Genomic DNA, 21,255 nt, shown 5'->3' with positions numbered 1-21,255 from the left:
TCGTTTAAAATAAATACGATTCTGAGCTTTCGAGTCCATCGTCAGTCAGAGGTGGAATTGAGTAAAGCAATCGAAATCATTTGACAGTTCATAACGTACGATAAAGTCAGCTAAACAAAGCGTTTGACAGAATAATCGTACCTACACAATTACTTTACACAATTCCACCTCTGATTGTGGGTAGTAACAGAAAGGATAGTGTACTAAGTAAGTACCTACTGTGACCTCAGTGATTACAACACGATGGATAGATAGAAAATCGATTGTCTCAAGCTCGCTCACGCTATCATCAAAGTGAGCTTCACATTGTTTCTTTATAGGTACTGGAAAGTAACTCTACATTAACCGTGTTTAGGTCACTTTTTGTATCGCGTGTTGCAACTACACATCTGCAGCAACGCCTACTTAATTTGACTTACTATAAATTACCAGCACGAAAAGAACAAGCCTGAGATAACGATTTTGAACTCTACTACGTTCTAATAGAAGCGAACTGTTTGTTAGAAGACACTCCTTGTGCATTAAAGGGTGTGTTCGGAACTATAGGGAGAGTCAAGGTTCATCGGCTATTGTACATCACGTATGAAAGCAATTTGCGTCCGATATAACATAATCTACTGTTTGTCACGCAAGGCTGAATAATCTAGATAGAAATCCATATTGTTAGCTATAAAACTAACCGAGATTTTTTCATATAGGTACGAACAGTACAGAAAGAGGGTTTTTAGATAAGAAGTAATATCACACAAATCGATATGGATTTAAAGACTGGAATCGAACTCAAGACTTTGCAATGCTATGCCAGTTATCTTCCGCAACACGGCGTCATTGATCCTCTGATGACATTTATCAAGCCCGATTACCCTCTTTTTCCAACAAACCACTTGTTAATCTAATTAATTTCCTGATCCCTAGGTGTAACGTCTTCAAAGCAGCCTCCACATCCTGGATGTACAACTTCAACCGCATGGCGAACTACACAGCGGAGTTCCTGAACAAAACCAAAGAAGTGCCCTTGATACTTGCTCGCAAGAAGTACGGGAGGCCGACAGTCGCGATGATCAAGAAGGCTCAGGCGGACTCTATAACGTTCCTCATTGTTAGGCATCCGCTGGAGCGGCTGGCGTCGGCGTATAATGACAAGATTATGCACGCTTGGCCGAAGTCCTTCCATGAGAAGATGGGGCAGAAGATCATCCGGGTGTTTCGAAAGGTACGTAAAACCACGTTAGTCATATTATAAAACAATCTTAAACTTGCCGTTTTCACTAAAACGCAGCTTTGTCCCCATTTTTCATTGTGAAATCAGTGCAGAACAGAAAATTTTATAATTTATTATGAATGATATTATTTATTTATTTAGGTAGAGGCAACTGTGTATTTATTTTTCAGTCTTTCAGAGCATTTAGACCCTTTTAAAAGCTTGTTCACTTGTGAGTCACTGACTCGCCATTTTGAGTAGGTATTTGTAAATTTAGCATTACGTTCAAATATCCCATTATCCTTTTTGTGTTTCGTGGAATCTAAGATGACCTCACCTAAATGGCCTCTTGTGTGACTTACAAACATAGAGCAACACATCCTGCCATTAAATGTATTTTATTTGCTCCTAACGATAAAGAATTAGAGTTCAAAATCCATTGGGAAATCGTTATAATCTGGGTAGTTTGTTTGTTGACGACTGTACTCTTTGACATGGATAAGTTACGGAGATGTTGAAATATAATATTCGACATGTGGTTGTAATTGATCTCTTGAGGTTTCGTATAGATTTTTGCATTGACTTAGGTGTCATACAGTTTAGTATTAGATTCTGTTGACTTGCACCTCGTATAGGTGTTTACTATGCTTGAGAACTCGTTATTCCTGTAATTAATTACAATGTTACATATTACAACTAATAGTTTTACCCTTTGTTATTAAGAGATGTCTTCAGTAGTCTTCATAGGAATTCGTATTTTTACGACATCATAAATTGAACAACCGCATAGTCTCTCAATAATAAACTGTTGTCAACAAATTGCTCTTCAATTTGTAACCAAACCTATCTAAGGAATTCTTCTGACACAGTTTGTATTCGAAAACCCTAATACACTTTGACCACTTACTTACTTAATGCCCGTATTCACAAACGATGCTTGCTTAAGTGCAGCAGCAAATCGACCGCACAGCGTTGATTAGAGCTGTGATTGGTTCATGTGTCACCCTGTGCGTGCACGCGCACTGTGAGACCTCATAGTTATGTTTGTGAATACGGGCGTAAAATAATTCCTTAGGATTGGTTACTCTTAAAAGACTGTCCAAAGGTAGATCACGCCTGTTCTGTATCATCAATTATTATTTTCTCCACAGCCAAGCAACGGTCACCCGACACCTACAGAGAGGTATCCAGTATTCGAGGAGTTTGTCGCATACGTGCTGGACGAGTGGAAGTCGAAAAGGACCCTGGACATGCACTGGACCCCATACACCGACTTCTGCACGCCTTGCCAGTTCAACTTCGATGTCATTTTGAAGTTCGAGACGTTGGATGTGAGTATTTAGAGGAACATATCGGCAGTTATTAGAGAAATATTCAGGCCTTTAGAGCAATTCAAGACAATACTTAGTAAAAGTATCCAGAAAACGTTTGGAATTCTAATGATTCAAAACTCTTGAGTGTATTAGCTCAATAGATACTAGGTACAGGAATCAAGCCTCTAAGTCTAGAAAAAATGACCAGGATCATGGAATGAACTTTTAAAATACGAGTACCTAGTACTTATACAACAAAAGTAAGTAACTACAATGTTTTTAGTTTGTTCTCTGTAGCCGTTACTTAGGTACAAATACAGACACCAACACCTTCAGAAGTTCTAGTAAGAGGAATCACGTTATTCTTGTCGAACTTTGTTACGAATGACGTGGGAACAACACTTCTAGGAAATGCTAGAAAGCCACACACTTTTATAGCCCACATATCTAAGCATTCTTTTTTCGACTACAATAAACCACCAGACCACAATGCCCCATCACCAACGGCGTAAATTTGTGGTCTGTCTGCGTACGAACCACGCATAGTAATGTCAAGAAACGTAATAAAACTTTATGAACAGAATGACCAATTTACATAGACAGCTACATGTTTTATTAACCCACTGGTGTTGAGCACGCGCCGGTTTAATAACAGAAAACTACAAACACCGTTGTATAATAAAATAAAATTGTAGCTGTCGAATTTTCTCGTAAATGTCTTGTAAGTTGTATAGGAAGCCTCCCTAATATTACACTGTGGCATCTACACTACACCGAGTTGTAACACATAGTTATTAAAACATGTTACGCGAAGTGATATCATAAGTACAATATTAGTTTGGTGTGCCGTCAGTCCGGATTCTTAATATGGGTTATCGAAATCGTTTTTAACAATTCGAGGTGTAGCTCTCTCTACCACTTGACCAGCAATATCATCATCATTATTAGTCTCTATTGTAAGAGCACGACCCCCATTAATGGAGTCGGTTTTAACTACCGTCAGTCTAAATCTAAACTCCCCACGGCCCCATCATTATACACCATAATCACATCAAAAGAATATTTAACTGCATCATAAAACAAGATTTAAATCTAAAATATTCTTATTTCTATCCCAGGAGGACCAGCGGTTCCTGATCCAACTGGCACGCCTTCAAAAAGTGGTGAGACCAGAATGGCGGAACAGTGGTAAAGGTCCAGGGACCCTCAACAACATCAGCCACCTTTACTCCAGGATCACCAAGACACAGCTGGAAGACCTGTACAAGATGTATAAGTAAGTCTTCTTTTATTTATATGCACTAAAATTTTAGTCTGACCTCATAAAGTTAGCAGGAAGCCGCTAGTTGCAGGTCGCTACGACCTGCAACTAGCGGCTGCAACGAGGCCTATGTTCAGCAGTGGATCCTGTAGTTGAAATTTTAGCAAACTTTTTTAAACTATTATGTTGCATTTTTACTATAAAATTATCACTTCACGGGATTTATTGCAACAATATCTATTTTAACGGTAATAACGGTGATAACGAAGTACAAATCGCGTTCTAGGCCGTCTCAGAGAAATCCGGACACTGTTAATGTAGTTTGTCGAACTGACTGTACCACTGACGAAAATATTGTGCAAACGCGGGTGGGTGAAGAAAACTCATCGCGCCGGAGCAGACGACGCCGCATCTCTTCCTTCAGTCTGCCCGCGACCATGACTCGTGCAACCGAGCCGAAACGTCGGGAGGGTAAATATTTTATTTACCGTTAAAATAGATATTGTTGCAATAAATCCCGTGAAGTGATAATTTTAGCAAACTTATTCTCAACCCAATGGAATCCTGTTACTACGGTTACATTATTTACCGTACAATCCCTTTATTGCGTAAGTGGTTATTGGTAATGGTAGGTACTCCTAAGTGGTAAATAAAACGTAGTTAGGACGCCCTACGACCTCAAGAAGATGGGTAACAGTCGATGGATGCAAAAAAGAAGAACAATCGTGCTTTGGCCTCCCTGGCTATGCAGTGCTGAATATCATTTATTTCATTTCAGATTTTCTTTCTATATTTTAACAAATCATGATTTCAGTTTCTATAACCATAACCGATACTGTTAGATACCACCCACGTCTACCCACATACATTAGAGACTGTTACGTTACCAAACACACCCATCAAATAGTAATCTTTTGTAATACATTACCAGAAGCCTCGCCAGGTCAATGTTAATGAAAGTGCTAAGGCCAAGTGTTACATAACAACTGGTTCTTGTATTCATTCTTATAGCATCCAAAACAGTTAATATCTGCCCATAACATTCTCTTTGTCACGTTCTGTTGCGTTAACAATTAGCATAATAATTATACAGGGTGTAAATTCAGTCAGGTTACAAATTGCCATCAGCAAGCAGTCATTTTGTATAGGGACCAAACTTAAATGAAAACTTAAAGGTTAAATAAATATGTATAAAGTAGCTATTGGGGCATTTAAGTGTAGTTTATAGCACCTGTTGCAAGGCATAACAAAAGATCATTTATAAAAAAAAAAAAAAAACATCTTGAGTCACAGAGATAGGTCATATTGAGTATTGAGATTTTATATGACATACAAACTGGTCAAGTTAACTGCGCACCTGGCAGCCGTGACGTCACATCGACGCTGGTACGGTTGGGGCGAACGCGGGGAGGTGTTCGGGTGAGTGCGAGGGAGAGTCGCATTCCAGCGAGATGCGCAATTAGCAGGCTTACCCAAAACTATACCTATAACGTTATCACGCCACGCACGGGACTATTCCCACCTCTCGTTCCCACCGCTGCAACTCCTGTGCAGCCAGGATCTACAGCTTGACCGCCATAAAAAAACCAACCAACCAAACCAAGGTCAAATTTCTCCCGGGGGGAAAGTTAAACTAAACGCCACGCACATAAACAAAAGCATCTTTGTCATTTTACAGGCTAGACTTCAAACTCTTCAACTACACCATAGACAACTACTACGAGATAGTGAAACCCGATGAGACAAGTAAGAGATGAACAAGCCGAGGGCTCTCCAGCGCCACAGCAGCCGTTAGCGGCAAGACTGATCATTGAGTGATGAAGACGACGATCCGACCCAGGTTATTGTTATTTATGTGATATCAAAGTTCAAAAGATTTTCATGTTTTAGCCCATTGCGACGTTCATGTCATGTTTGGCTGAGGTTTGTTAGAAGGTGTGCTTGTTAAGTGGTTAAAGCATTAAGATACTTCCTTAGTTGTTCAGGACACAGTCGATGCGCAAGCCCTTGAATGCAATAGAGGACAAATAGAAGGACATGTCGCTCAATTCTATGCGTCGAATATCCGAGACAACTTGTCACTATTGCGCTCGCTTTAAGAGCGGGAGCTACTTAGAAACATTTATTCAGCATCACGTAGATGGAATGTAAAATAATGCGTGGACTGGACGCAGTAGACTTTGGCCCTTTAGTACTTGCTGTATACGGAAAGATATTGAACTGTCTCAAAAATTTTATGAAATCAAAGAGAGATTTACTCAAATTAGTAGGTACCTAAAGATATCAATGTTACTTTTCCCTAATGGTTTGCAAGATTGCTAATAGACTTCGTATTTGTCCTCTAGTGTGTCCGAGGCTTATGTATAACGGATATTTGTTGTATGGGATGACTATTAGTTACATCCAAATGTCCTTAGCAAATACGATGTTGCCCGTTTGCACAACAATAAGAAAATGGCATAAATAACCCATAGATTATAGGCATTTGATACAGGTTGGTGAAAATACACTCGTTTGTTTTTAGTTAGAATAAAATAATAAACTCGTGTCCCCGTACTCTATGGTTTAAAAAAACAGACCTGCGAACGTGTTCATGACGTAATAATTTACGCTAAAAATTACGCTCTAGAGAACGCGAAAGGAAATCTTTTAATGAGAACCAAATTGTAAGTTTTATGCCACATGCGTTATGGAATATGCTGGTTATAAAACGTAAGAGAAATAGAGATAGTATCAAATCACAAAGGAATAATTTACAAAATGATTATCGATTCAATTACCTGTTATCTGTTTACGACACTAACGATTTATGTCGCTATGTAAATTTTATCGATCGATTAAAACTAAAAGTACCTTACTTTGCTTGAGATGAAAATGCAAGGAAAATTCATAACGTACAGCATCCTATTACAATAATGGTATAGAGACGTATTTGAAGATTTCTAGTTTATTTTTTAATACTTATTTATATTTTATTTTAAATATTTTTTATTTCTGCTTGTTTATTTGCAAAGTACACTATGACAGTACAATAGTTTTAAGCATACATTTCTGAAGACGCTGTCCAATTACTAGGTAAGAGTGAGTGACTGAGTGACTTGTGAGCCAAGGGAATCCTCTCAGAGGTAACAAAGTAACCGATTCAAAGATTTGGAAAATAAACAAAATACAATTTCAAAGTATATTCTTCTGAGTTTGCCATATACTATGTAACTTTATAGCAGATAAGCAGACCGCTAGCCTCACCACGCGTCTATAGTGGCGTGAACGCGTGCGGGTCGCACATTTTACGCGATGCAGTTTTCGACCATAGTATATGGTAAAAATTAAGAATAAATACGAAAATATAGAATAGCTTTCTATGTAATGTAAAAGAAGAAACAACTTTTAAAGAATTCCCTTGATTTAGATACTAGTCAATCTGTTAATGTATGACATTATGTTATTATGACCAACGTCGCACTATAGTATAAATTAAGTTATTTGCATGTCATTTCATGTCAGTGTTTGTATAGTACTTTGATCACCGTTTAGTACAATTTTGTACAGTTTACGTATTAAATCGCTACTTACATAGTTTATAGGTAAAATCCCTTTGGGCGCCTTGTAGATAATTCTTATTAATAATGTTTGATAGATTAATAATTCAAGCTGTTTTACATTGTTGTTTTTAAGTTATTAAATGAATCAATCCGTACAGTTCCTCGATTTTCTGATTACATTTGTTATTATTTTCTAATCAAATAATGCTTTTATGGGATGTTGAAGTAGTTGAAATATGTATTTGTGTACATTTTATATAATAAGCAATAGTTTAATTGTTGTGTTGGCAATGAAAGTAATGTAAATACGTATGAGAAAGTTTTGTACGGCAAGACAAAAAAATACTTAGTGCTTCCATATCGTATGGAAATAAATAATCTATATCGCTCTATTAGGCTTACGAGCCTAAAATATCCAATCACATAAATGCCTATTTATAATAAAAATAAAGAATCAAACTACAAAATGAAAATAAAATAGTAAATCGTTGTAATTTTTTGAATTTGTTATTTAATGTTTTTTTATGATTATTGACTTAATTTTTACATTTTGATACTTTAAAATCATGAAGGTTTTGTGATATTTTTACTACCTTTATAGTTAACATTCCAAATAGTTTTTTCGAAGGCATAATTTTTTTAAGTAATTAATTACTAAGTATCTTAAAATGACTTTCCCCAATTAAATTTTAAATTAAAAATGTAAATAACAACGAATGTTTGAAAGCCGAAAAAAAAGACAAAATACTATCTAATTATCAATTTGCATAATAGTTAATACATAAAGTAAAAATATAAGTACAAATGTTAAGTATTCCTAAAAAGTTCATAAAAACATTTTCTTTGACAATCACGAAGTATTTTTTGTAATACAATGATAAACCCCGCAAGTTGTACAGATTTGTTATGATTATGTAGCGTTGGTGGCCTTTATGGAATGTATGTTAAGTTTTCGAATAAATAGAATAAAGATAATTAATATTTATGTGGTTGCTTCTGCAAAATCATAGAATGCCTCCAAAACAAGTGTGGAGATTCCTATAAATTTTGCAGCAAAATATTCTACCAAAGTGAAAAGAACATATTGCTTATTTTTTAGGGTTTGAAAAAAAAATAACTTCACCAAAAAGTACCGTAATAATAAAGACATGAGGGCGCTTTAATGCCCTTCGAAATAAGAGCGATTTTTGTAGTACAACTACATTTCATTTGATTTGCTGTCAAATATTCCTCGAGGATGCATAGGGGAACGGTTTTAGGCCCAATATTGTTCTTTCCTCTGTGGTTAATCTGTGTGAATATTTAGTTAATGTTTGTGTCTTAGTTTGGTAATTTTGCCTAGTCTTAGAGCTAAAACTGAGCTTAGAGTACCTACGTAAATTAAACCCTTAATTGTAACGAAATATATTAGGTTTATCATTGTTAAATCCTCTAGATGTTTTCGATAATGGACAATACAGATTGTTGACTAGCATTTTTATTTTCACTCAATTGAGATGCAGATTTAAAATGAAGTGTGTATGACTGTATGTAGGTAAATACTGTGTTCGGTTACGTAGCTGTTTACATTTGTTTGTAACAAATTATGTACTACATAGCTATACGGAAATGTTGCCACCATTGTAAATTCTATATGGCCAGGATCTACAGTTTGACCACTAATGAACTAGTAAGGTTAGGCCCATGAAAATTTACACGTTAAACTTGTAACCTTGTCTCTTTTTTGCCTCCGTCAGTGGTTAAATAAAATAGAAAAATAAAATGTTATGAACATATAAAAATAAGAAAATGTCGTCAGCTGTATCTCTTAAGCTACGTATTTGACTTTAGTAATTAAACTACTTAATCTAGCGTTATTCTTTAAAAGTTCGGTCTATCCAGATTCTAGAGTTTTGTAGGTTTATTCGAAATAGAAAAACGTCAATAATAACAATCATTAATGAAGTAAAGATCCCAATGTTTTGTAACCCTAATCAAATTAAGGCTAAGTAAAAGATTTGCGAGGACAGAAAGACTTAGAAAGTAAAATGGCTCTTTGCCTGACTACGGATCCCTAAATAACTAGCTAATTTTTCACAATGTATTGTTGAAAAATTGCCATTAAAAAACTAGTGACTAGTTGTTTTAGTTCAGTAATCTGTAAATGTTTTTAATTTGTATGTAATTCCATGACACGTCTTAAAAAATATTGAAATGAGTTTGTACCGTTTGTATTCTAAGGAATTTTGAAACGACACTCAAGTACGTACAAGTACGATTAGTATAGATTCAATTTTATTGAGTAAATATTGAATTGAAAATCAATCAATCATCTTGAAAGTATGTTTGAGTTGAAATCGAATTTTGAGTGTCGTTTTAGAAAATGCTTAGAAATGTGTCATTAAGTCGATAATTGCTTACAATTTACAAAATTTCTTTAGGCCTACTGCTATTTTGAGCTAGCATCTATATGTATACAGGTCTATAAAGCTCGTTTTCCACCGCCAAAGAAAAATGAACTAGAGATTTAGCGGAACGATCTTCGTGTACATAAAATAAGATTGCTTTTCGACCGAGAAAGAGTTCGGGAATATTGATTTGATGAGCGAGCTCTTTTTGTCTCTCTTTGGCCTCTGTCATTTTCGCTCGACTCTTTGTTTGTGGAAACAGATGTATTCATTTTTGTATTGCGAGGAAATTTGAGACATTAATAGGCTCGCTTCGCTTGCGGTGGAAAACCAGCTTTGACACTATCATAATAGACAGTTTAATATGTGTTTTACGACCTACAAGCGATTCTCAACCTTGGTAATGCCAGCATATAGTCTTATTTGCTTCTAGGGCAAGTAAAGTATGAATATATAGTTAGTACGGAGTGAATATTAGACCAAAAATATTAATATGGCCTATGATCGTAACTGTAATGGTGCTATAGTCCTTTAGAATTTGATCTCATTGAGTGTGAGACGCGAAGTATTGTTGCTAATTATATATTCTGTTAGATTCCAATTGCAACTGATCGGTTGTGTATAATAATGTTAATGAGAAATTATTCTTAGTACTTATAGATGAATAAATTACGTATTTAATATTTTATGGTGCTTTTATTTGACACAATGTCACAACCTTTACGTTTTCCAGACACACTAGAAGATTCAACTGGGGAACGGGAACATAATTCCCCCTATATTTTTTAATCTTATTGCCTTACCTTAAGGTCTAAAAACAATAAATAAATTTGAACTAGTTATGACTATTAAATGGTAGAGATTAAATTGTTCAACAAACCTCTGAGTTGAGATAGTAGGAGCATAACTCTTGGCTTGATTATAAAAGATTAGACTTTGATATAAATCAGATTAAAAAAAAATGTGTGTAAAGCCCGGTCTCTGACCACGTAGAATTTTGTCCAATGACCCCAAGCACTCACTGCGGGCGCCCGTCGCACAGTCGCGACAGCAATATAGTAATTACGCGCGAGCGATAAGGATGGGTAGTTTGGGGTCATTGGACAAAATTCTACGTTCTACCAGAGTATAGCATAGTGTATACCTACTACTCAAAACGCTTTTGTAATTTAAAACCAACTTTATTATCTAAGTATATTATCATATCATAAACTATGTATAATAAATTATGTTCATACTTTATATCACAGTACCGCCATCAATCCCCCCGGGACTGCTAACTCTTGATACTTGAGGGAACTGCGGCGAGTAATGCCTACTCAGCGACAGTGTTTTGTTCCTGTGAGGAAAAAATGGAAACTTTAATTAACTTAAATCATTTAGAAAACCTTCTAAAAGTAAAACTGATGAACCTGTATTAAGTATTAATTTGGGAAGTATGAGTAACATGTTCTCCAAATGTTAAAAATAACTGCTCTTTTAAAAAAAATTTTATCGGCATTTTTCTTAGAACATAATGCACGGTAGCGCATTATTGACGTGCCCATAAACCATATCATGTCACATAAGACTAAAGCCCGTTTTCACCATCAATCTCTAATTTTAAGTGACCCCTTTGAAAACAAAATTCCTGTTATGTGTTACCATAGGTGTCACTTAAAAATTAGGGATTGATGGTGAAAACAGGCACCAGACTCAGAATCTCTCGACATGTTTATTCCTGCATCATTTTGCAGTCCCTAAAAAAAACACTTGATAAAAATAAGAATATCAATATTTAAAGTAAATATACTCACTGTTTGTTCACTGACTTCTTCCTCTTAGGAATGTCGATAATATCGATGGGGTCTGTGGTGATGACGACAGGCCGGACCGACCCGAAGAAGTCCGTTATGGGCACCTTACTGGGGTCCCGTTTGAAGAGGTCCCGACGCACACCGACGGTGGACAAACAAGCGCTCTTTGGACACACTGCTAACTGGAATTGTAAATAAAATCCCATCAAAAACAATACTTGTCAAAAAAACCAAGTCTCGCAACTCAGTTGTTCTACGGTAAAAAGTTGTGAGATCCATGTAATACCAAGTCCAGGCCAGGAAATCTTTAACGTTTTACATAAATTATTGACTTGGCCATCGCACTAAATAATTTAATTTACACGTGGACTGTAAAGGGCTGTTGATGATGATGATGATGACACGTGTTTTCATGCGATGGCCAAGTCTGGCCTGGACTTGGTATTACATGGATCTCACAACTTTTTACCGTAGAACAACTGAGTTGCGAGACTTGGTTTTTTTGACAAGTATTGTTTTTGATGGGATCTTATTTCTTTTTGTATTTTGTAGACAGCAGTTATGTATCTAGAAAACTGGACCGAAATTGAAAAATTTTACTCGACTTGGCGGTTGCGCTACCGTGCCCCCAAATATTTTAGTTTTTCCTTGATTCATACACCAAACACTACTTATATTCCAAAGGACATTGTCAGAAACCGCCTAAAAAACCGCCAAAAAACATTAACCCATCATAATTATTTTCTATTTTTTTAAATACATTAAGCACCCTTTCGTTCTAATGGACACTTAAGCATTGAAAAATTAAATAAATAAGTCTTTTAACGTTTATTCTATAATACTATTACAACTTCCGGACGTTTTGGTGCGTGGCATGGTCTAAAACCTATCAAGTTCCATAATTTTTGCCGATAAAATCTGTACGAGGCATTACCGTACTTTATTGCTGGGAGTCCATGTATAGTGATGTTCCTGCGGCCATCATAGACAATAAAATATCGATTTTGAAAATAAAATAAATCGATTAAACTGCTTTGAAGACTAGATTTGCGTTAAAAGCTAAAAAGATATTGACATTTGAAGCTTCTAGGTCTGCTAGAAGTGCCTTAGAGTTTTGATGATCGGTGAGTCAGTGAGTCAGTGAGTGACAAAATTAAGTAACTTTGACCCGTTATAATTCTTAAACTACTTGTTCAAATTTAATTAAATTTTAAATATACCGTGTCTTTACAATGCCTGCATAGCTAATGAAAATTCAGCCTTCTAGTTTTATCCACAACGAAGTTACAGGCGGTCGAAAATGGCCTGAATTGCTTCGAGAAAAGGATGGTACGGCCGTGCCGCTTTTTTGCTCGACTTGGTGGCGGCACTGCCGTGCCCCCAGATAAATATTTTGGCCTTTTTATACAGTGTTCTATCTATCTATGCACTAAAAGTTCTTTAGTGTCGACCGCAGACCGAAACACTTGGTGAACCGATGATCTACTTAAAATCGTGGGAAATGCCAAGATGCGGGCAGCGCAGGACCAATCGTTGTAACCCATATCTGTGGTTGTCACTATCCTTGGAGAGGCATTTGTCAAGTTAATGTCACTCATGCACACACAAGTTTTTTTTTCTAAGAACGTGATTGAATTTGGGACATCTGACTGCAGTAGTAGTGCAACAAATGTTACTATTTTTACATGCACAGGTTCTATTCCTAGTAGAATCAATTAGAATACTTACAAACTCAGACATAGTCCTCTGGCTGTTGGGATGCACATTCTCTAAGAACTCCAGCACATAGTAAGTGTAGCGATCAATAATGTACACGCCGATCGCAGAATCCACGTGATGCTGGAATAGAAAGAACAAAATTAAATAGGTTAAAAGAAACCAAAACTGTGAACCACAAATCGTCATAATAAAATGTTAATAATTTAATTGCATATTGTGATTAGTAAAGGTTGTGAGAAAACCATGGTAAAACATTTCCCACTCCATCCATTTTCACCAACTTATGTTCATCCTTCAATGGGCATAAAAGGTTCAAATGTTTCATAGTTTTTGGACCATATAACAAGCAATAAGGTAACTTTTTGTGAAAAATAAGGTGGGAACTATATTCCCACTGCCTTATAAAGGGTTATACTTACTGAAAGGGAGTCTTCTCCAACCAAGCTGCTGGCAGTAGCAAGGATGTTTGGCGAGTAGAACTTCTCATACATAGATGATGCCTGGCATGTGTCTATGATGAAGAATATCTCATTGTATCTGGAAAAATAAAAAACACATTGCCATTTCACAATTTTTTTTCAACTATGAATACAAATGCATGATGAATGTTTAAAGAATGGCATCATATAATATATCAGGACTCAGTGAGGTCTTTTTGATACAATAATAATTTAAGGATTTGCTTGAAGTTAGATAAGTTATTTTAACAATAAATTACACACCAGCAAAATGAAAGTCAAGTTTAATAACTTATTTTTATTAATGACAATTATGTATATTGTTGCAAATTGTGAACCAATAAAATTTAAGTAAGAAATAAAAGTTAATAAATAATATGCATCATCTCCAAATGCATTAAATAAAAGATATAAACCTTACCTTCTCTTTTGCCACATCTGCTCCAAAGCATCAGCTAACTCTTGACTAGTAACTTCTTCTGAATCTTGGAACTTGAGGAAACCATCTCCTCCATGACCAGTGAGGTAGATCAGGATGTTACTACCCTCATCAGTAAGTAGTTGCTTGGATCTGGGAGTGTTAGGAGGAACTCTTCCAGTTAGGAGACGGACAAAATTCTCCACTGATACCTAAAATTAAAATAAATTATTTGGGCTACTTCAAAGCAAGAGTATTTACTCTTTACTTAGCTATTTAGCAAAGTAGATAAGAAAGTCTAAGGCCACTCTAGATGCTGTCTAAACTTGATATTGTGATCAATAGCTTGCCTACATTTGACTAAAAACTTTAAAATTATGAGTCAAAATTTTAAATATATTGGAGTGTATGGAAAACTTATGTAGGATAATTTATTATCAAAAGGACAATAAGGATAGCACTTTTTTGTGTTTCAGTGCTTATAAGAAATAAAATTAAATACTCACTTCATATCCTCTGTAATCAACCTCAACATCATCCCCATAAACATTGATTTGTTCGTGCGCATTATTGAATATCGTGGCCGGTCTAGGGTTCCTCGGGTTACACGCCATGTCGTCCGATATCATCAGTATAATCTGGCTGTCTGGGATGCCTAGCCGCTTCACACTGCGGTAAATAGACAGCACATTCGCTACATGGCGATAGTTGAACCAAAACCTGGATGTATCGACCAGAACCGCCCAGTTATTCGTATGGTTCGACTTCTGGAAGCTCTCGGGGATCTAAAATATGTCATTGAAATGTTATAGCATGTTTTATTACAGTTTAAAGATAAACTGCGATAAGTTTATGTGGTTACCTCTATCGCAGAATGTACACGCAATAAAACTGCGGTAACAACTAAGAATGGTAGTATAAATATCCGCATTTTGGTGTATGTTTGTGTCTTTAGAGGCCCTAATGATTAATTTACAATTTATCCCATTAATTAAATTTTTGTGCCCAAAAATCTACAAAACGAAATCTATTGTGATCTATTGATTATTTTGACATTGACAGACTATTTGTGACAGTTAATTGACAGCAAACAGTCAGTGTTGCCTGCTTACAAAATAAGTTAACCCTGCTAAAGCTTATCTAAAATCGTCAGAATCGCACACATCATTTTAGATTTGGATCGTATCCGCATCGTATCGTCTGATTTGTTACCATTTGACGACACAGCACTCCCCAAAGAAAAAAAAAACATATCGCGCAGTGACAGTGACAGCTTGTGCTTAGCGAAATTGTCAAAAAGGGAAAAGTATTGTAAACAGAAAATTTAATTAAAATTTTAATTAAAATTAGAAATGTCTAGCCGTAATCCTAATACGCTAATGAGCGTCCCGGACGAGCAGTTTGATTACTTGTTTAAAATCGTGCTTATTGGTGATTGCGGAACAGGTAAAACATGCATTGTTCAGCGACTGAAGTCAGGAAATTTCATAGAAAGGCATGGGAATACAATAGGCGTCGATTTTTCAATGAAAACGCTCATTGTGGATGGAAAGAAAGTCAAGGTTAGTGTAAATTAAGTTAAGATAATGCATTGCGATGTGAAAACCTATATCTTTCTAGTGTGTGTTGTATTGGTACTGATGTCAACCTGTGTGAATATTTTTTTTAAGTGGCTTCCGCAAAATCGTCACACAGTTGTATGCAATGGCCATAAACTTCCTTTTACCTTATGAATTGCTTACGAAACTTGAATGCCTTATTTCAGCTTCAAATATGGGATACTGCAGGCCAGGAAAGATTTAGAACCATCACACAGAGTTATTATCGCTCAGCAAACGGCGTAATTATCGGTAAAAGCTTTTTCCTAACTAGTAATTAATTTTACTACATATTTTTTAATTGGCTGCTATTTTTTCATGGCTTCCTGAAATAGTTTCAGGAAAACTGATGTAGGTTATTAATTATGAACTTACATAATTCAATCAATTATATTGTGTAATAAATAAAGCTATCTAAAATCAGACTCCTGTTTCTAATATTTGAATTTTTAATTAATAAGATGTAATAGCACTCATTACATTACTAAATTCTTAAATGATGATATAAAACAATTATTTAATACAATTTCACTTACATCGATTACTTTTGAAGTAATTATAAACAGTTAAAACAATTTGTAATTTGCAAATGTATATTTTAATAACTACAAAATGATGTTAATGCATATTAGTCATAAGTACCTACTCCCTTGGGTCACATTTAAATGATATCACAATTAGTAATCTGGCCTAATTTTCTTCATTAAAACTTGCTAATCTAAATGGTAGGCTGTTAACATCAAATAAAGTTCTAATATGAAAAAATATTTCTTTTCACCCAAGACTGACAAATTGACTGACCTTAATACTTCATATCTTAAGCAACTATGTCAACAAGGTCATTTTTGTTAATATTCCAGTTTATGACATCACCAAACGTTCAACATTCTTATCTCTGCAAAAATGGATAGAGGAAGTACGAAGGTACACATCGTCCAATGTCATTGTATCTCTAATTGGCAACAAGTGCGATTTAACCGAACAACGAGAGGTAGAGCCCGATGAGCCGAAATCATTTTGTCGATATGTGCCTGAGATTATGTTCGTCATGGAGACATCGGCTAAGGACAACACTAACGTTGAGGACACTTTCCGCAGTCTGGCTACTGAATTGAAGGTATGTTCATATTGATTGATTGTTTTTATTCATCTTCTATTGGTTGTACTATTGAAAAACTACTTTTTGCTAATAACTACATACTTATCCAGTAAGACTGCTGCACTAAAGTGGATGCTAAATGTTACTACATTAGACTATCTAGTTGAACTGTACATTAGATTATCTAATTGAACTGTACATGTATGAAATTATTTAATGTAACTTCAGTTCTGTAAGTATATGTATAAAATACCCAACATTTAAAATAGGGATATGATTTATAATTAAGTTTATTCGATTGGTAAGAATTAAACTCATATTATAATTCAATAAATTTATTTCTTAGAAAGTGGTAACAAGATATTCAATAAAAAAATGTTTCAGAATAGTTTGAGTTTTCAACTGTAAGTGTATTGCGGAACTCGCGATATATTATCAGTATTAGACTAAAATTCATGCGTGAAGCTAGCAGCACACTTACACAATTATTAAATTATGCCGGAAAAAATATGTGACAGTAAAAGTTTAGAAACTGCAATATGCATAGCGTTTGTTCACAAGAGTTGGCTGGAAATGCACTGCTCATTGTTATTCAGCTACGCTTCATAAGTTTCTAGGTTACATCCTTTGCACAATGTTTCTTTTTTATACATTGTAATTGGAGTTGGTGTAACAAAACAGCAGTCTTATCTAAATTAACCATTTAGTTGCTTATTGAACTGTAAATTGTTTTTTCTGTTAACAAAGAGTTTACTTTACAATCCATTTATTTTTTGTCTCAACTTGTTTGTAACCAGTTACAATATTAAGCACTCATAATATTAAAAGAATCGTTACTTTTAGTATTTACTAATTATACTTTACATACAATACATAATATTCATAATAAATATAATATCATTAAAGCTAAATGCTTTGTGAACCGTCACCACTTCCAGATGAAGAAATGTTCCCCAAATGTGAAATTAAGTGTGACACATGGTTAAATGCTTTTTATGAAATTCAAATCATGTAAATTATATTATTTATGTTAATAATAGTGTATTAAGTAAGTTAGTGGAGAAAACACGACAAATGTTCCCCATTTCCTTGAAAAACCGTAACCCATTGAGGGAGACGCATGGTCAAATGTTTTATGACCTTATAACATGATCTTTTATTATTATTAAGTTAATAAATTGTATTTTGTAATTTTTCAGAGACAACACGACAACAGCGAAGGTCCGCCAGCCGAGTCGGACTCCGTGGTGCTCGGCGAAAGCCACGCCGTAAGTAGGTGCACGCCTTGCCGCTCATCCTAACTCGCTCACTTTAGAACTGACCAATAGGATATAAAATATGCATGTTTTATTTGTATGATAATAATTCTTGATGTAATTAATAGTCATCCGATTTAATTTTTTTGGTAAGAAATGCATAGATCTCCATGTTTACTACTAGACAGTCTGTGTGCGCAAACGCTTCTTAAGTTCGGTGAATTCTCCAAAAGTTATTTAGTCGATAAAATTTGATGTCACACCAAATCCTCGTCGCCTATAAAACAAACTGTAGGCCTAGGATGCACGATAAACTTTTTTTTATGTGACAGGAGGCAAACAAGCAGACGGATCACTTTTATCGATTTAGCGCGATAAATCCTAACGTTTGTCGTCTAAAATCGTCGATAAGATTTTAAAATGGCGCGCATCCTTGGCCGGTTGCTAATGATTGGTCGATAAACTATCACACATCGCGCGTAGAATCCTATAAAACGTCATGCCCGCTATTTTAACTTTTAACAACTTGTCTTTGTTGTGAAAACAAAGAAGTCTTTGCAGCAATGAGATACAACGATAAACTTTTTTTTGACGTAATAGTAATCTTCTAAAGTCTACACCAACTTTAAACTATTTAGGTGTGACCAATCGAATAATCACTAATCGTTATTTTCATAATACTTGTTTTTATTTGTTAGATTTGTATACTTTTTTACACATCATCTTAGTTGTAAGAATCAATAAATGTAATTTCAGATCGTTCGCTATGCATAATAATATACCCTATTCGATTTCTTATGAAAATATTTCTATTGTGTCTAGTTTTGCAGTAAGTGAGAGATTTTAAAAAGACGATATGATGAGAATCAATCTTAATCAGTAGATCATTAATATTGCTGTGAATATTTGATCTTATTATGAATTTTTGATCTTAATATTTTTTTATTTTAACAATTTATGGTTTAAGATTTAAATGTTTTCCCAAACAGTCATAGTGTAAATAACAAGCAATTTATTTTTTGCTCAGATTTGGATTAATTTGCAATTTTGATAATTGCTCAGGGGAAAATTCAATAATGACAGTATCTTATAATTTTATTTATTTGACTGTAAGTACTTACTTTCTTTTTAAAGAACTAAAGGTGCTGAATAAAGGTACCAGTAGTCATCTGGTCTATTAAATTTTTTATGCAATTATTGCATAAATATGAAAACGATAAATTATGAGGCTTTGTAATTATTTCTAAAATTCACTTCACTACATTTTTGACGGCGTACGGTGCTAATGGCAATAAGTCGTCGTATAATAAAAATTTACCTTGCCTTTTTACTTATTAAAATTATTCAATTATTGCATTGTAAAAATAGTTATAAATTAACGCGCTAACGTAATAGAAGAACTACACACACTAAAAATGGTTTAGCCGAAACAAGATCAATTTCTTCTACCTCTTAAATTAATATTAGTTTCGTCGAATCTATATGTGTCATTGTATGCCATGTTCTTATATTTTATTCCATTATACATTTAACTATTTACACATTGTTTAGTCTTAAATGTCACAAATTATAATAATAAAATTTTGCTGGTTAAAATTTCCCACCCTAAATTATAGGTCCGATTCTGTGCTGACACTCTTTTCTATCTAATTTCTTCTTTAGTTAGATAAAGAGAGATAGAGGTTCTTTTGAGCTGTCAAAGTAGAAAAAATATTTATTTGACAGCTGGATGTTTTTTATAATCTTTTATTATGGCCCAAAAGAGAAGAACTTAGTTTTATCGTTAGTTGGTGCTACGCTGCCTAAATTATTGCTGTTTGTAGCTTTACCATGAGTTTACATTAAATGTTATCGCTAGCGAGTGCGTAAAAACATCTATAAATGTTAGTTCTTGAAACTAACCGCTAAGGGCGCTGTTCAACTAATCTGTCGTATATTTTTTCAAGGTCGCTAGCGAGTGCGTTTGACCATACACACCGTTTTCTGCCTTCAAGTTTAGTGGATAATCTTAAAACTTCTATAAAAATAAAAGGTTAACCAAGCAGTGACAGCACTTCGAACTACACAGTACACATTGATGCAAAATTGCACCTTATGGCGTACCAAACTAAGCTCTAAATTATATGGCCTGGGCCCGATCATTTCAAGAGACAGCAGAATCAGGCCTTCACCACTCGGCCTTCAATCGGCCCATATTACTATAGCTTTAATTTAATTAAGTATAATGAATTCTCATTAATTATATCTCATTGTTTTTAGTTTAACGACAACGTATCAGTTTCGAAATTGTAAATAACGTTAGTTATATTAGTAATATAATACCACCTAATCGAGACTGATATAAGCCATGTATTTAGTATTCAATATTGTAAACAGACGTATTTTTATCTATGTTAGACATAACGTTGGATATACAGGGTGTAAACACCGATATACTACCAATTAAACTGGATTCAGCTCTTCCTACTTTGAATTGATTAAATCATAATTTGTCTTTAGTGCAAATATACATTTGTTATTGAATTTTCTACGGAACTAAATTAATAAATATTTATAGGATGTGTTTTTAGCACATTTTTATGTAAAATATAACTGTCTACGGTTTTACAGCAATGGTAGTATGTATTTTAGAGTAATGTAGCTCTAAGAAAATTACACCTTGTATATCGTTTATTGTATAGATGACCCACGCTGAACTGTCCCACCAAACTCAATGACAGAGGGGATTATGGTTTCCAACATGGCAAAAATCTGAACCAGCGATCCGTTATTGACGGTGGCGCCCCGCTGTCAATGTCATGGATAGGACAGTTCAGTATATTGGAACTATATTTCAATGATTCGGAATTGTAGCTGTGACGTCCATAGAATTGACATGTAACATTATGTATAACATTAATAGATGTCTAGAATTTTATCAATTTCGTAGCTATAGTTTATTTACATGCCACCTTTTCGGCCTGAAATGTTCACTAATTTCAATCTACATCAATGCTAATGTATTTGGTTACGCTACGAAAAAACTATGAATCTTATATTGTGATATGATTAGTTGAAATATGAAAATTAAACTCATTTTAGTGCTAAATCTTTATTTATAAATGATCGTACTATATCAGTAAGAGATATCATTGTAACTTTTATTTTCGGAATTTGTTTCCATTAATAAAATATTGTTATTAAGTACTTTGTTTCGCTAATATTACC

At 34.7% G+C, this 21,255-nt stretch overlaps 3 protein-coding genes across 4 annotated transcripts in view; 2 read left to right on the top strand and 1 right to left on the bottom strand.

The window, feature by feature from the left end:
* LOC114359646 (carbohydrate sulfotransferase 11) overlaps positions 1–5,779 on the top strand; it is a 52,862-nt gene extending 47,083 nt beyond the window's left edge. Inside the window, exons 5-8 of one of the 2 annotated variants that reach the window (XM_028314114.1) lie at positions 916–1,213; positions 2,353–2,532; positions 3,633–3,790; positions 5,454–5,779. In XM_028314114.1, coding sequence (XP_028169915.1) covers positions 916–1,213; positions 2,353–2,532; positions 3,633–3,790; positions 5,454–5,532 — 715 coding nt within the window. In that variant the 3' untranslated portion in view covers positions 5,533–5,779. The remainder of the gene's footprint in view (positions 1–915; positions 1,214–2,352; positions 2,533–3,632; positions 3,791–5,453) is intronic. The other variant, XM_028314115.1, reaches the window with a different exon arrangement.
* Positions 5,780–10,853: 5,074 nt separating this feature from the next.
* PIG-K (Phosphatidylinositol glycan anchor biosynthesis class K) lies at positions 10,854–15,150 on the bottom strand. Its single transcript, XM_028314116.1, has 7 exons — positions 14,958–15,150; positions 14,602–14,880; positions 14,099–14,307; positions 13,639–13,756; positions 13,229–13,339; positions 11,501–11,682; positions 10,854–11,043 (listed from the first exon to the last, which is right to left on the bottom strand). Exons 1-7 carry the CDS (start codon positions 15,024–15,026, stop codon positions 10,944–10,946), a joined length of 1,068 nt encoding a protein of 355 aa, XP_028169917.1. The 5' UTR covers positions 15,027–15,150; the 3' UTR covers positions 10,854–10,943.
* A 215-nt stretch (positions 15,151–15,365) lies between these two features.
* Positions 15,366–21,231, top strand: Rab19 (RAS oncogene family member Rab19). The gene is made up of 4 exons (XM_028314117.1): positions 15,366–15,657; positions 15,861–15,945; positions 16,554–16,810; positions 17,992–21,231. Exons 1-4 carry the CDS (start codon positions 15,448–15,450, stop codon positions 18,091–18,093), a joined length of 654 nt encoding a protein of 217 aa, XP_028169918.1. The 5' UTR covers positions 15,366–15,447; the 3' UTR covers positions 18,094–21,231.
* Positions 21,232–21,255: the final 24 nt, after the last annotated feature.

This window comes from Ostrinia furnacalis, unplaced genomic scaffold (genome assembly GCF_004193835.3).
Source record: "Ostrinia furnacalis isolate ACB-3 unplaced genomic scaffold, ASM419383v2 OfSCF4536, whole genome shotgun sequence".
In the NCBI taxonomy this organism is placed as follows: Eukaryota; Metazoa; Arthropoda; class Insecta; order Lepidoptera; family Crambidae; genus Ostrinia; species Ostrinia furnacalis.
The sequence above is the reverse complement of the archived record's forward strand: the minus strand, read 5'-3'. Positions and strand labels throughout refer to the sequence as shown.

What these genes read in the sequence shown, in the direction of transcription:
- PIG-K (XM_028314116.1), bottom strand. Translation starts at nt 15,026, where the DNA reads ATGCGGATATTTATACTACCATTCTTAGTTGTTACCGCAGTTTTATTG. An exon ending in GTGTACATTCTGCGATAGAG is followed by an intron (nt 14,881 to 14,957) that starts GTAACCACATAA and finishes GACATATTTTAG; the next exon opens with ATCCCCGAGAGCTTCCAGAA. An exon ending in CAGATGTGGCAAAAGAGAAG is followed by an intron (nt 13,757 to 14,098) that starts GTAAGGTTTATA and finishes TTATTTTTCCAG; the next exon opens with ATACAATGAGATATTCTTCA.
- Rab19 (XM_028314117.1), top strand. Translation starts at nt 15,448, where the DNA reads ATGTCTAGCCGTAATCCTAATACGCTAATGAGCGTCCCGGACGAGCAG. An exon ending in TGGATGGAAAGAAAGTCAAG is followed by an intron (nt 15,658 to 15,860) that starts GTTAGTGTAAAT and finishes GCCTTATTTCAG; the next exon opens with CTTCAAATATGGGATACTGC. An exon ending in AGCAAACGGCGTAATTATCG is followed by an intron (nt 15,946 to 16,553) that starts GTAAAAGCTTTT and finishes TTAATATTCCAG; the next exon opens with TTTATGACATCACCAAACGT.